Here is a 15,701-nt window from a genome sequence, read left to right as displayed (position 1 = left end):
AATTGCATGACAAAAATTGCAATCAGTAATGTAATCTTTCAGATTACATTTTGAGTAATTTAATCCGATTACTTTTGAATTAATTCCAACCTGTTTTATTTGATGTCACTTGCATTTCTTATGGAAGTTTCTAAAAATATGGACAGGTTCCCAGGTCACGTTACACAAATGTGATAATGTAATTTCGCAGTTTTCCAAACGCCATCCTCGTGTGGTAAGAGATCAGACCAGTTATATTTGGGAATCAACAAAAACACAAAAACTGCCTCAAATCATTGCTAAAGCAAAAGTGCATTTTGATGCCAAGTACAAACGCAATTCACAAAACTAAAACTAGTTTTACGCTGCGAATGTAATTGGATTACATTGTGAATATGAAATGATGTGTATTGGGCATTTTGATGAGTTTGATGGACAAAACCCTTCCAAACACAGTGACATATGGTTATATTACATGCAGAATGATAATTCAAAAAAATACTTAAAATGTGCTCGTCAGCAGTTAAGAAAATATTATCTTCAAATGCTTCTTTAAATTTGATGTTGATTCCTTTGCCTTCCAAAGGTTAATATCCTGTTAACTTCAGAGTTTCCATTGCACAGTGATGTTTTTTCCCCTGTGTCACCTTAAAGGAATAGTTCACCCAAAAATGAAAATTTGCTGATAATTTACTCACCCTCAGGCCATCCAAGATGTATCTGAGTTTCTTTCTTCATCAAAACAGAATTTAAGACTTTTAGAATTTCATTTCAGGCCTCCTCCTCTAAACAATGCAAGTGAATGTCCTCCATTTTTTGACAGTCCAAAATGCATATTTAGGGTGCATCAAAATAATCCACACGACTCCAGTCGACAAGTAAAGGTCTTCTGAACCCAAACGATTGATTAAATTTAGAAACAAAACAATACTTATATACTTTTTAACTACAAATGTTCGCTTCTGTACATCTCTGTGATGTGTGCTCATGAGAGGGATGACATAAGCTCATTGGTGTTTACATTGTTTTTTATTATTATTTTTTTTAATTTTATTTTATATTGTTCTGAAATCATTTTGGACTGTTTTGGTTTGTGAACGGCGCTTGGTCTGTGCTCTGTGCAAGTGTCTCTTGTAAACAATGACGCACTTCCTGACTCCTCCACGTGAAGCGTGACCTTACCAACGAGCTTACATCATCCCTCTCATGAGCACACATCACAGAGATGTACGGAAGCGAACATTTGTAGTTAAAAAGTATATAAGTATTGTTTTGTTTCTAAAAAATGAAATCCTAAAAGTCTTAAATTCTGTTTTGATGAAGAAAGAAACTCAGATACATCTTGGATGGCCTGAGGGTGAGTACATTATCAGCAAATTTTCATTTTTGGGTGAACTATTCCTTTAAGTGAAATTATCTCTGTACATCCAGTGGTCAAACGCTGACTTAGACCGCTCCATCTTCACCTGGCTAATGATGAGTATCAGGTCTGTGTGCCATTTGACAACCCTCTCCTTCTCATACGAAAACACTCAAAGAGTTACTGAACATATATCATTGTTAGTCTGAGTGAAAAATATAAAAAATTTAAAAACAAGGGGGCCTGGGTAGCTAAGTGAGTATTGACACTGACTACCACCCCTGGAGTCGCGAGTTCGAATCCAGGGTGTGCTGAGTGACTCCAGCCAGGTCTCCTAAGCAACCAAATTGGCCCGGTTGCTAGGGAGGGTAGAGTCACATGGGGTAACCTCCTCATGGTCCGATTAGTGGGGTGCGTGGTAACTTGTGCGTGGATCGTGGAGAGTAGCGTGAGCCTCCACATGCGGAGTTTCCGCGGTGTCATGCACAATGAGCCACGTGATAAAATGCGCAGATTGACGGTCTCAGAAGCGGAGGCAACTGAGACTTGTCCTCCGCCACCTGGATTGAGGCGAGTAGCCGCGCCACCACGAGGACCTACTAAGTAGTGATAATTGGGTATTCCAAATTAGGGAGAAATGGGGATAAAAATAAATAAATTTTAAAAAAATTAAAACAAAACTGTAAAAATACCACATAATGAATAATTTACTGTCGATGCCTAATTAACATGTAATTCATAAGAAAGTAACTGTAGTCCGATTACAAGTATTTGAAAATGTAATTTAATCCAATTACAAGTACTTGATTTTCTAAATCTGATTACGTAATCCAGATTAAATGTAATCAGTTACTACCCAGCACTGGCAACATAATATCATATATTGATTAAATACAATTGTTTGTTCATTTTTAAAAAGCTGAAATGGGACCAAAATTATGAAAAACGAATAAAATATAATAAATAATATTTATATTTTCACAACGTACCGAGTTAGAAGGTCCCCTGTGTAATTAACAGCATTAGCTGAGAGATAATTTATTTCAATTGTAAGCAAAAGGGACATTATAACTGAAATACACCCCTACGAATCAATATTGAATTGAAATTGAGAGCTTGTGAATCATAATTGAATCTGGAAGTCTGTATCAAAACCATGCTCTAGTATTTTACCCAACACTGGCATGGACTAATAGTTGACCGAAATGGTATTTTCAAAGGCCGATGGCCATATAACACATATACCACAAATAATTAATCTTAATGATGGCAATTTAATCAAAAACTGTTTAGGTTAATGGGCCAAGCTGAAATACTATGATACATTAAAAGTAGTTACTCAAACCATTATATTACTATTGTTTAAAGTTTTGTATTTGAATATGTGTAAATGTGTATAAACGTAAATGTTGTAACATTTGAATAGAGTGAGAGCTAAATTTGTTTTTCAAATCGATAGCAGGTCACTTATTGGTCATTCTGACGTCTGTCATTACACCTAGACTTTGTATAAAGAACAAGCTTCTCAGCATTTTCGCTTTCTTGTAATTACTCTGTCACTAATGTGTTTTGACATGTCACCATGTCATGCTTTCAGTAAGATACATGATTTTCTCGTTTAGAGCTGAAAAAAAAAAAAAAAGAAAAAAAAGAATTGGTTTCACTGTTTAGCTGAAAATACCACTGAAGTTTCCATTTCCAGTTTAACCAAGGTCACAACCTTGCATTTAGGCATGATTAGTGGCGGTAAAGGAGTCTTGAATTCGTGACAGTTCATTTTTCCTTCGTGAAGTCATGATGATCCTTTGACATATCCAGACACTCGACACCAGTGTGCAGATGCAGAATCGAGGCCACTTAGATCAACGTCAAAAATAACCATATGAATTGTGCAACCGTATATTTTACCGTCCCGCCTCTTCCGCCCTTGAGCCAATGGTTTTAATGGGAGTTGGTGTGAACGAAGAAAAAAAGGTCAAATGAAAAGCAGGTTTCACCCAGTTATCGTTCATGATTGGATTCAACCCAGTTATAGAGTTAGGGGCCGTTCACACAGAACGCGTCCTTGCGCTTAAAAAAAATCCACGAACGCAGCCGTTGACGTTCTATTTAACTTGACAAGGCGTTTTAAATACGCGGCGCTCCTCCGTGAGACTCGGCGCAACGGTCAAAAACGTCAGTCTAGCGCATGTTTACATATGAAAACAAGTGAAAAACGGCGCGTGCGTACGTAAAAACAAGTTAGGTGTGAACCGCCCCTTACACAACCCGCCTCACGGCAACAAGTGTCGATATGTTACTGTGAGTAAACACTGCCACGAGCGTACGAACCCCCCACCCAAAAAAAGTCATATTGTGCAATGATGCAATGTAAAACGCATTACAAGAGCACTACATTTCAGTTTGTGTCTGAAACAAAAAAAAATGCATCCTCCATTATAGTCAAACGTGACCAGCTGCATTTGTGTGCCCCGTAATATTGAGAAAGTGTTGAACAGCCTTCGACAACTGCCCTCTCCTCTCCTCGCCCCGTTCCCCCCTCCTCTCATCTCCGCGGCTCTCCCTCCCTCCCCTCCTGCTCTGACTGTGAGAATGCCCGTGCTGTACTGACAGAAACGATACGGGCTTAGCAGACATGGAGGCCCGATTAAAGAGAGAGGCCCATTCCGAGGCGTCTGAGCACGACTAACGCGGATCCGGAGGAGGATTCGTGCGACACACCGGACAATCACGGGTAACGAACGCCACGCACGAGAGGAGGGAGAGGGCGAAGAATTTGAGGGAGAGATCCATTTCGGGCTCCTCTGTTGATTCAACGCAGCGGCCGCCATTTTGTTGACAGTTCGTGTTTTTAATAACCCGTGCAGGGCTCAAGCCGAAGAGCGTTAGATTGTGAATTCCGCTCCCTTTGGCCTTTCTGTGGATGTTTATACGTGGTTGATGGATTTCAATTGACGACCTGAGCGAAAAGGCAACACTTTATTAAGCTTGGCGAGCTGATCCACACCAACTGCGGCTGTTCGTTGCATTACAAGTCGTGTGGACGGAGGGTTAGCTAGCCATACAAGCAAATGTGCCTGACAGGTCAAATCAGCCGTTTTTATGAGGTGCGAGTTCAGTTGTTTTGTGGGGTTGTAAACACGGAGACGAGAACTGAATGAACGTTGACGTTGTATACACGCAGTTATAGCTGCGATGATGGGGCAAACCAACTTACCTTAGCGACCCGTCACTGAGATAGCTAGCCCACGGACTTAGGAGATATAAAGTAGCGCGAAGCGTTCCTAGCGGCAAGCTCGCAACCAAATAAACACCAAGATATGTCACAATGGGTGAATTCTGACAAGCTCGAGATAAGAGTGATTGAGCGCGCCACTTGCTCTCAGACATGTGTCTTTCGACAAGGTATTTTGACATCCCGTGGTGGTACAGGTCTTAGTCCAGTAACTTGCTATTTTCGTTTCATATCTACTAGTTGTTGGCATACGTGGGCATTTGTTATGATTTAGGTAGTTTGCTCTTTGCTAACGAGCTATGCTAGCTAGATTAGGATCATAAACCGTGACCTCATGTAGATAAATAACATTACAGCACATTTTTTTGCATGCAGGATGGCTAGATCTACTCGACGAATATTATGTTATGCCATGCATTGGCTTGATTGTTCTTCCGAGCGAGCAATCTGACCATTTCCCCCTTTCTTTCCTTTTTTTTTTTTTTTTTGCACATCAGCAATTTCAAGAAAAATATCCTGGCGACCATGCTGTTACGTATGAAGGGAGGGTTTTGATCTCAAATAATGTGAGCGCCGTTCTGGGCCATTTTCAAGGTGAGTAATTAATGCATTATGTATCAAATTACATATTTAATTGCACAGACTACAAATGGACGACTGGAGTGTATACTTTCTACACAGGTTTTGGAGGGTGGCTAGGCTGGTTTAAATAAGCAAAACAAGTGCCATAAAAATGCTTTGTTTGTTGTCTCCTAAAAAGTATTGCTAGAAATCTGTTTCGCAAGTTCTGTTGTATTCATTCACAAAGACAATTGGTTAGTGAGTTTTACATATTCCTTTACCAAATCGCAATGAAGTTCAATTTCCTCAAATTAAAACGTAAATGGCACCTGCGACGTTCAAAATTCACTCTAGTCCATGTGGCAGCAGCTCAGATCATCCTCAGTTAACCTCACTCACAATAGGGTTCATCGCACGTGCAAATTGTGCGCCCCTTTACTAGCTTATATTTTCCCCATTGCAGCACATGCAGCTGTATAACGCGTCTGTGTAGAAGCGCCGAGTGAGAGCTGTATGGAGCCTGTCAGCGACCTTTGACCTCTGACACGGCTGTCGAGGAAACCAGAACCAACACTTCCCGCTGACTGAGTGCCGCTGAGTGGAAAGACGTGATTTCAGAAGGCATTCCGTTTGTGGTCTGAAAAGATTGAGCTAACAGTGCTTTCAGTTTAAAATCTGAATACAGATTAATAGCAGACCCCAATGGTCAATTGTATCAGTCATTTTAGTTTCGTTTCGTTGTCCTTTCTGGTTGTATTTGATGCTGTGTTGCAAACAGTATGCTTAAGAGATATGGACCCATTGTATACCTTATAAATAACAACAATAATAGCCATACTGCTTGCATTAATGCTTATTTACAATCGTTGAATGGAAAGGTCTTGTAAGGCTGACTGAGTCGAAAAAGACAAATAGAAATCAAGTATATCAGTATGCAAAAGGGGAGGAGATGCTGATTGTGTGCTGTCAGTTTCCTACGACACCATATTTTGGGGTTGTATTCTCTTTTAGATGCAGTTTGCTTTGGTTTCTCCATCTTTGCCATCTAGTCACCCTCTCTCAACTCCTCTGCCAACTTGTCCAGCAAAGTGTGTTTTGGCTGGATGGATGCAGTGGCTTTCAGTGCTCAAAGTTGAAATGAGGGCACACAAGTTCATATTGGAAGAAAGGCTGTCTAAATAGACAGAGTTAGAATATTATATCTTTTGGCTGCCAAAACAAACACAGTAAAAGAGTTGTGAGTGACAGGTGCTGAAAGAGCGTGTAAAAAGAAGGAAGCAGAGAAAAGGATGCCTTCTAAAATGATTTGTGGGGTATCTTTTGTGTGTTGATAAATTTGCTTTGATGTTACTCTTAAGAAATGTCCAATAGCTCTCTTTAGGCCACGTCCACACTATAAGTTTTTGTTTGAGGCTATGTCTACATTAATCCAGATAAATTTAAAAATGCATGGTCATTTTCAAAATGCTCTGTCCACACTGCCGTTTTCCAATGTTTTCCAAAAGTTGCTCGTCCATACTGAAACATATGAAAACTCTTAAATCCCTTTACTGCACATGCAATAATTCGCCGTTCCATGTACGAGCTGAAATGCAACTGTCCTCGTATTTCGTTGCCGGACAGCAATTACGAGTAAACTTTGTGTCGCCTTTGAAGGAATGCATTGTGAAGGCTGTAAAAAGTAACATTTATCTTTAACAATGCTCTCAAACTTAATAACAGGCACAATAACACAGGTACAATGTGGACCGTCATATTGATTGTTTTGGTTTGAATGGATCACATGACTGCATGACATGACAACAAATACCTCATAGTTTTCAGATATCTCCGTCTTCCCTGTCCATACTACATTCAAATTTATCCACTTGGGAGAGCAATTTCAAAAAGCTCAGTTTTCGCTGACAAAAACGCCGTCTCAGTGTTAACAGAAGGCCAAAACGTAAAGAAAAAGATGCGTTTTCAAACGAAAACGTATAAGTGTGAACTTAGCCTGAGAACGCATCTTTTTCTCTATGTTTTGGCCTTGGGTCCACACAGAGATGGCGTTTTTGACAGCGAAAACAGAACTTTTCGAAAACGCTCTCCCAAGTGGTACATTTGAAAATGGCGTCTTTGTGTTGTCATTTGTTCCATTCAACCAAAAACAGTTAATATGGCAGCCCATGCTTTAGCAGCATTGTTGTGCCTGCTATCCACTTTGATAGCGTTGTTAAAGATAAATTTGAAATGTATCTTTGTGATGAAACTTTACAATGCATTCCTTCAAAGGTGACAAAAGTTTACTCGGAATTGCTGACCAGTGACGGAACACAAGGATAATTGCGTTTCAGACTGTACATGCAACGGCAGTTTTTCGCATGCGCAATTAGGAAATTTAAGAGTTTTATTACATTTCAGTGTGGGCGAGAAACTTTTGGAAAACACTTGAAAATGGCAGTTTGGACGGAAAGCGTTTCAAAAACGCAGTTTTCAAATGTATCCGGATTAATGTGGATGTAGCCTTAGTTTGTGCATTTAGCAAAGTGACATGACTGAAGGAACAACGACAATATTTTATTTAGCTTGCTATTGAAATTTTATTTTCATTGTATTTATTTTGTTCTTTTAGCTCAAATGGTAGAGCGTGGCACTAGTAACACCAAGTGCATGGGTTCGAATTCCCAGAGAACACGCTATAATATGTATAATTTGAATACACTTTAGGGGGCTGTTCACACTGAATATGTTTTTGCATCTGTCCGTGCTGTTTTCTCAATTGTTTTCTTGTGTAAACATGCGCTAGGCGATAAAAACGTTGCACCACATCTCACTAATTTTGAGTCTTGAAATTCCTGCGCTCTGCTTTATTTATGGTGCTGTGTCTGGCTTTTTTAGGGGTGGGAACGGCCCCCAAGCCGCTTGAGATAAATTTCTGCTAAATGCGTAAGGGTAGTTGACATGATATCAGGGTCAGAAATAAACTGTTCTATAAGGGAGCAATATTTGCCCACTAGAATTAAAATCCAGGGCCATTTTTTCTCTTTGTAAGGGCATTTTTTTTCCTAACCTTACATCATTTTATAATATTTAATACTTAAATTTAATAAATTAATTTGAATAATGTGATGCTGTAGGCTTGTACCAATAAAATTAAATCAACATCAACTAATATTTGTAGGGCTGGGTATTGCCATTGATTTCCCAATTTAATTTGATTAAATTAGATTCCAATTTTGATTCGATTCAATATAAATTCATTTGGGTAAATTTCAGTTACAATTTCAAGAGGCATGTTTTATTAATAGTATATTGATTCTACACCGCATAAAACACTTAAAATACATTCCTGGAACGCTTTTTTTCCTCATTTACGAATTTCTTTTTTTTTTTTTAATCCTCTTTTCTCCCAATTTTGGAATGTCCAATTCCCACTACTTAGTACTTATGTGGTGGCGCGGTTACTCACCTCAATCCGGGTGGCGGAGGACAAGTTTCAGTATGCCTTCGCTTCTGAGGCAGTCAATCCGCGCATCTTATCACGGGGCTCGCTGTGCATGACACCGCGGAGACTCGCAACACGGGAGGCTCATGCTACTCTCCGCGATCCACACACAAATTACCACACGCCCCATTGAGAGTGAGAACCCCTAATCGCGACCACGAGCAGGTTACCCCATGTGACTCTACCCTCCCTATCAACCAGGCCAATTTGGTTGCTTAGGAGGCCTAGCTGGAGTCACTCAGCACACCCTGGATTCAAACTCACGACTCCACGGATGGTAGTCAGCGTCAATACTTGCTGAGCTACCCAGGCCTCTCATTCACGTATTTCTGAATATTTTGGTTAAGTTAACATTGCCTACTAACTAATATAATGCAACAACACAGGAGAAGATGACTGCATTTCTCCAGTTTTGGAATTCTTCATGTCAATTAAATAAAACAAAGCAAGAAAAAAAATTATAATACTAAATTGTGGCATTTGGCTACAATATAGTTTGTGTTTCCTGATAAACTTACTAAATATTGGCTATAACATCCATCCCTACTGCATTTTTTGCCTCTAGCAGATGAGGAGGCTTTTCAGGCAGACAGATGGGCCGGGAAGTATAGCACAGGGAGCGTTAGTGTTACTCACTGCAGTTTATTCTGAATGAATGAGAGGAGCAAACGGTCACAGAATTAGCGCGAGGATCCGCCTCTGATTGCACAACGGACTACAAATAATGTTCAGCGGAAATTCAAATAAAATCACTATGTATGTATTGGTTACTATTTCAGATGTTATTAATGAAAAACAGAAACATGTTGTGGGGGCATTTTTTGTCCTCATGTTTTGAATTTCAGGTGCATTTATGCCCCAAGCCCTGTTAATTTCTGACTCTGCATTATGTACTTTTTTGAAGTTAACATGACCTGCTATGCTTCATTTAAAAGTATTTTGAAATGTAAAGTCTTATAATTATTATGCATTCAGGTTTTTCATGATCTCATATGAGTTAAGAAACTACATGGAATGTTTTTACTTTTAAAAATTCATTTGTCACACTGCAGGAACATTTAAAATGAATCAGTGAAAGCAAACAGTCTCGCTTCCTCAAGGCTTTTCCCGCAGCCATTTTACAATACAAGGTACCATTTATTTTTGGCATCTTCTCAGCAAAGAGAGGAGGGACGAGAGAGAGTGAATAACACAGTAACGAGAAGAGGAGTACGACCCAAAGCGCTGAGGAAATAGGGAAATGATTGTCACTAAGGGAGGGACGGACAAGGAAAAAAGACGGAGGGAGGGAGCACACTGGAAAATGTGTTTTTGATTAGCAGGAACACAACGACTCTAGTTTGACCGTTGTAATGCTAGATTTCCAAGTGAGTGTTACTATGAGAGTGAATGAGTGAGAGGACAAAGAGTGACAGAACGGGTCGGGCAGAAAACGAGAGAGGTGCGATTTTTGGATTGCAGTGTGTGAAACGATCCAGGGTGGATGGAAGAGAAAGGGCGTGTTTAAGTGAAATGGGTTGAGTAATTATAGTAAACATTGAGAAGTGAGTGGGGGAAGGAAGGCAGGACTCCAAGTTCTGGAGCCAAGTTTATAGTTGTGGTGATTTAATAGAAAATGACTCCCCCAATATATAAGACCACCACTAATGAAACAACAATCCAGATAATGGCACTCGAGCTCTTTCTCGTGTCGAGCGTTAAACAGCCATAACCGACCTAGGCATTCTTAATAATGTTTTGCCGTTAAGTCTCAGTGGGGCATAGAGAAACTGTCTGCCTGTTTTTTCTCCCAGTCTTTAATTCTCTCGGTGGTGGTCTGCACTGTTCTGACCAGCAGTAATAAAAAGTGCTTGAAAAGGTGGCTTGATCCTCTGTCTCCCAGAGGACCCTTTATGCTGAGGTCACTGCTTGGACTCGCCTATCAATGACTTGACCCTCAGAAAGCACCTGTGGCTAGCGTGGTATTAAATGACTGGCCTTTTGTTTTGGAGGTGTGTTGGGGGCATATGTTACTTTTGTCAAACCACCAGAACTTTTTTTTTTTTTTGCATTCCAAAAAAAGTTTATGTTCTCTGCCTTTTATAACCAAAGTCAATTTTTCAGAAACCCTCTTACACAGGGCTGTAAAAAGGGATTGTATTTGTGTGTGAACTTTACTGCTTGGAGTTTCCAAAAACAATTAGGGAAACTTTGAGTTCTAATCGTTAGCTCAGTGTTTAGCTGCATGAAGCTTGTCATGAAAGTTAAGCCCAGATATTAAAAGCTATATAATAGAGTTAGTTCACCCAAATAAAGATTATTCTTGCCCCTGTGTCTTTCCAAACTTGTACGATTTTCTTTTTTCTGTGGAACACACAAGAAGATTCTTTGTTAAATGGCCAGAGTGCTTATTTTCATAATGAGTATTGGGCTGTAAGGCTCTGAAAGTGACAAAAAAGCACCATAAAGTAGTCAATATGACTTGTGCTCTATAAATTGCTAGTCTTTTGATGTCGTACGATAGCTTTGTATGAGGAACAGACAGAAATTTAAAGCTGATGTAACTTTTTCAGTGTTAAAATACATACTTTCTCCTATCCCACCTTAGAGACAACTATATGTAAGCCATTCATAGGTTAATTTTCTTGAAAACTGTAAACACTGTGTCTCTGTGGCACTAAGAATATTCCTCTGTTTGTTTTGAGTGAACCATTTAGACCCACCCCAATACATTTCCAAACTGTTAGCAAGGCAAATTATGATTCTTCAAATCAAACATTTATAAGAAGAAACCATATAACTGAGAGCATTTTCCTCAAAAGCTGTAATGATGCATATAAGTTAAGATAACAATATATAAAATATGTACAGAAAGGCAATATAATTTATAGATATATTTTTATTATATTATGCAATAGTTAAAAATTTCTTTGATAATTTCTTCACTTTCACACGTTATTTTAATGCTCTGATTAAACCCACGGCCCTTGTTTGTCATGAAGCAAAACCTATGAGATTTCATTTCATCATTTTATCACTCCACAGAAATAGAGTAAACATGCGTCTCCTCCTCTGTCACTGCGTGTCATTAACACAGTGTGTATGAACCAAAAACATCTGCCATTACACAAACGCTTAGCATTCACTATCACAGTTTATACTTGTTCGTTTATATTTAAGCGGGAGTTTTGCGTGAGCCTCTGCTGACATCGTGTGCATCAGAGCGCTTCACACGCTCTTCAGGACAGGAGCTGGTTGACCTCGGTGGTGCGGCTCAGTGACGCTCGGACTCTGAGTTCAGCTGAATGACACACAAACGTTCATGGCATTTATACAGTATAATCGCTCAAAATTCCCTAATTTGGTCATTCAAATGTGATTGGAATTTGAATGCCCAATAATCGCGGTTGTCTAAAATTACCACAGTTAGATCAAATAACCGCGATCAGACGGTTATTTAATAATTGTGACAGGCCTAGTCTCCACACTATTTTTTGTTAACTGAATATACAGCGTTTTTGATTTACAAAATTGTATTCTTTGTTGAGTTGCGTAGTTGGTTCATGAAGGATCAGAATCTCCCAAGTTCCCTGATGGAGCTGTGTCTTTCAGACAGGTATTTCACAACATTCTGTTTTGCCACATAGGACTTCAGCTTCATTAACATATCAACAGTGTAGTCATTGAAAGTGCCATCGATATTCAAACACCTCTGCAGGGTTTGGATGTTCATTAGTGATTTTCAAATAGCACAGTATGTTATTTGACTGTTTTTATGATACATTTAGGCATCTAGCCTTTGTGTGCCCTTAGGTAAATCATTCAAAGTCCTATTTGTGGTGGTAGTGATCCATGTTTGCAAGGCCATACTGTGTTAATAATTAAAATAAAGGTTAAGGCTGTCTCAGAAGTGTAGCTAATTAGTCTTTCGATCTTAACACCCCCATCCTCTGTCTTTATCTCCACAGTTTGAAGGTGAGAGGGCTGGACGCTTTGGAAGGGACAATATTGCTTCAACCCACCAAGGATATTTTCCCAACCTCTGCTATACCCCCCTCCCCCTTCCCCTTTATTCCACTTTCTTCTTCCTACTTTACATCTTCACAGTCACTCTGTAAGCAACTATACACACTAGTGAGAACATCCTGCCCCACTCAAGCCCCCCTTGTTCCACAAATCACAAATGGATCAGAGGACACAGGGGGGGGCTACCACGCCACCCCCCCTCCCTGCCAATGCCCCCCCAACAGAACGTGAGAAAGAGGGAGTAGGAGGAAAGAAGGATGATGAAGAGGAGAAAAAGAAACGAGAGAATCCAAGAGATGGGATGCAGACTGATATTTGTGGTGCTGAAAGTGGGACTAGTGACCAGCAGCAGCCACAGCCTCCACAGTTCTCGGTCAAAGAAACCAGTTACTCAGAGGGCAATGTCAAACTTAAGATAGGCCTGCAGGCCAAACGCATGAAGAAGCCTCCTAAGATCCTGGAGAACTATGTCTGTCGGCCAGCCTTCCGAGCCACTGTAAGGCATAGTGGAGGCAGAGGCGGAGGACGTACTAATCGTGGGGGTGGACCCAGTGATGGAAGCAGCAACACCTCTAGCCCACCTCGTGGAAAAGAAGGAGAGAAAAGCCCCTCTGTCAACCGAGGAGCCCCTGTATCATCTGGCACTTCTGCTGCTATCTCTCCTGCACCTTCTCTTCCTCCTCCCGTTTCCACCAGCCCAGTCACTTCTGTGAATGGGAGTGCTCCAGCAAAAAAGGTAAGCTTCCTTAACTTGAAAACGCATACGCAGTATTTCTTAAATGTCTTAAAGAAATAGTTCACCCAAAAATGAAAATTATCTCATTATTCACTTACCCTGATGCCATCCCAGATGTTAATGACTGTCTTTCTTCAGCAGAACACAAAAGATAGAGCTCTGTCAGGTCCTTGGATGGATGTACACGGGTGCCAGCATTTTGAAGTCCAAAAGTCACATTTAGGCAGCAATAAAGTAATCCACACGACTTCAGTCGATCAATGAATGTCTTCTAAATCATATCGATATGTTTGTGTAAAAAATAAATCTATAATTAAAAGGTTATTAACTTATAAAAAGCGCTTCCTTCCAGCAGCTGACTCAAAGCGTGAGGTAAGCGCGTTGGTGAGTTCACGCGAGAATTTGGAAGCTGCGCTTATTAACAGAAGAATGAACATCACGCAAGAGTTCGGACATTTCAAACTGCATCTGAGTTTAAATTTAAAAACTTTTTAATTATCTACTTGTTTCTTACATAAACCTATTGATTTGCTTAAGAAGACATTCATTGATTGACTGGAGTCACATGGATTACTTTATTGCTGTCTAAATATTACTTTTGGACAATCAAAGTGCTGGCACCCGTGTACATCCATTATAAGGACCTGTCAGAGCTCTATCTTCTAAAAATCTTCATTTGTGTTCTGCTAAAAAAAAGACAGTCATACACAACTGGGATGGCATCAGGGTAAATTAATAATGAGAGAATTTTTATTTTTGGGTGAACTATCCCTTTAACAGTTGTGAATAAAGAGACTAGAGGGAATTACATAACAAGTGTCCAGTCCCAGTGTCTGTTTAAAAATGGAAAACCAACAGTGACATGACTGAATGGGAAAGACAAAATCTCAAGGATCCCTCACACACCACTTTCCATTATGTGGTTTCATCAGATAAACAAGCTTTGCAAATCTTCTCACATTCTCTTAATCTTAGTCTATTCAGTTTTACTTTTCCTAATTTTCTCTATGGAAAAAGATCTTTTTTAATATGTAATAAATGTATAATTTGTAGAAAAGGTAGAATTCAGAAAATTTTCCAATGCGTGTGTTCCTTATACTGCTTATAATTTTAATTTACTCACCCTCGTGTTGTTCTTAATCCATATGACTTTCTTTTCCCATGAAACTCAAAAGGAGATGTTAAGCAGAATGCTAGCCTCAGTTACCATTCACTTTCATTACATCTTTTGTCTATAGCAGGGTCGGCAACCTTTTTGACATGGAGTGCCATTTTTTATTTTCCTAGTTAATGGCTGTGCTGACGTTTACGTGCCGACGTAATGCATTTGGAGTGGTCTCTTAATTTTTTCCAGAGCTGTATATATATGTGCATGTATGTGATTTTCCAAAGTTTGAGTCCACTTGTGAAAATGTTTCTATTTAGCATTTTTCTAATTGAATCGTTTATTTATTTATTTTTTATTACAAATGATATTATCAGCATAACAGCTTGAGTGAAAACCCGATGATTATGATGTTATCATGATCCTGCATGTGAATTTTCACAGAGCATCTTAAATGCTTTAATGAAAGCAAACCTGTCCTTTTGTACAAAATGAGTTACAGTTAATGTCACAAATTTGCTTATTTGATTACTGATCACGAAATGTTGTGCAATCTTAAATGTTTTTTATATTATGTCATATTGCTTTTTTCAAAATCACATAGGGGTAATTACTAGCACGCAATCAACAGCGAGAGTGGAGCAGGCTGTTTTACTTGTATGAAGTTTTTCGCACCTGCATTCTAATCTACATCTTGATGTAATCCTTCCTCATGATCATGCAGCGTGTTTTCATCAACTGAATGGGAGACTAAACACTATTAAATTGTGACGAGACTCACACTACGCTTGAAAGCCATCGGCTTGTGATGCGCCAATCAACTATTTAGCCATTTTCAGTGAATCGCACCTCCAAAATCCTAAAAATATATTTCTAGGTTTAATTTATATTTTGATTAGACTCTAGATTAGATTTTTATGTTTTCTCTTTTAATCTTTTAATGTAATTATGAGTGTGACTGGTTTTAGGAGGGTGTACCTGATGCTGGGTTGGAAATCTCAAGGATTAATAGTGGTCTTTTCCTTATTACATTATGTGCTGTTATGAAAGCAAAAACAAACAAATGAAACACGGAATGTAGGCTGTCATCCTCGTAGCCTGACCGAAGCAAAGTGGGCGCGTTTCTCGCGTGATTAACCAAACGTGAAGCGCTGCCGGCTCGTGATGTGCGAATGAGTTGTACGCACTGCATGAGTCTGTTGGGTATACTGCAGTCTCGTCACATTTTAACTTTTT

The 15,701-nt window shown here is 39.4% G+C and overlaps 1 protein-coding gene across 1 annotated transcript in view; it reads left to right on the top strand.

The window, feature by feature from the left end:
- Positions 1 to 3,925: 3,925 nt before the first annotated feature.
- The window catches only part of ash1l (ash1 (absent, small, or homeotic)-like (Drosophila)), a 57,045-nt gene continuing 45,269 nt past the window's right edge, over positions 3,926 to 15,701 (top strand). Inside the window, exons 1-3 of the mRNA XM_051671731.1 lie at positions 3,926 to 4,073; positions 5,072 to 5,168; positions 12,567 to 13,360. Of these exons, the coding sequence (XP_051527691.1) occupies positions 12,782 to 13,360 (579 nt within the window). The 5' untranslated portion in view covers positions 3,926 to 4,073; positions 5,072 to 5,168; positions 12,567 to 12,781. The remainder of the gene's footprint in view (positions 4,074 to 5,071; positions 5,169 to 12,566; positions 13,361 to 15,701) is intronic.

Source organism: Myxocyprinus asiaticus, chromosome 34, assembly GCF_019703515.2.
Source record: "Myxocyprinus asiaticus isolate MX2 ecotype Aquarium Trade chromosome 34, UBuf_Myxa_2, whole genome shotgun sequence".
NCBI classification, from domain to species: domain Eukaryota; kingdom Metazoa; phylum Chordata; class Actinopteri; order Cypriniformes; family Catostomidae; genus Myxocyprinus; species Myxocyprinus asiaticus.
The sequence above is the reverse complement of the archived record's forward strand: the minus strand, read 5'-3'. Positions and strand labels throughout refer to the sequence as shown.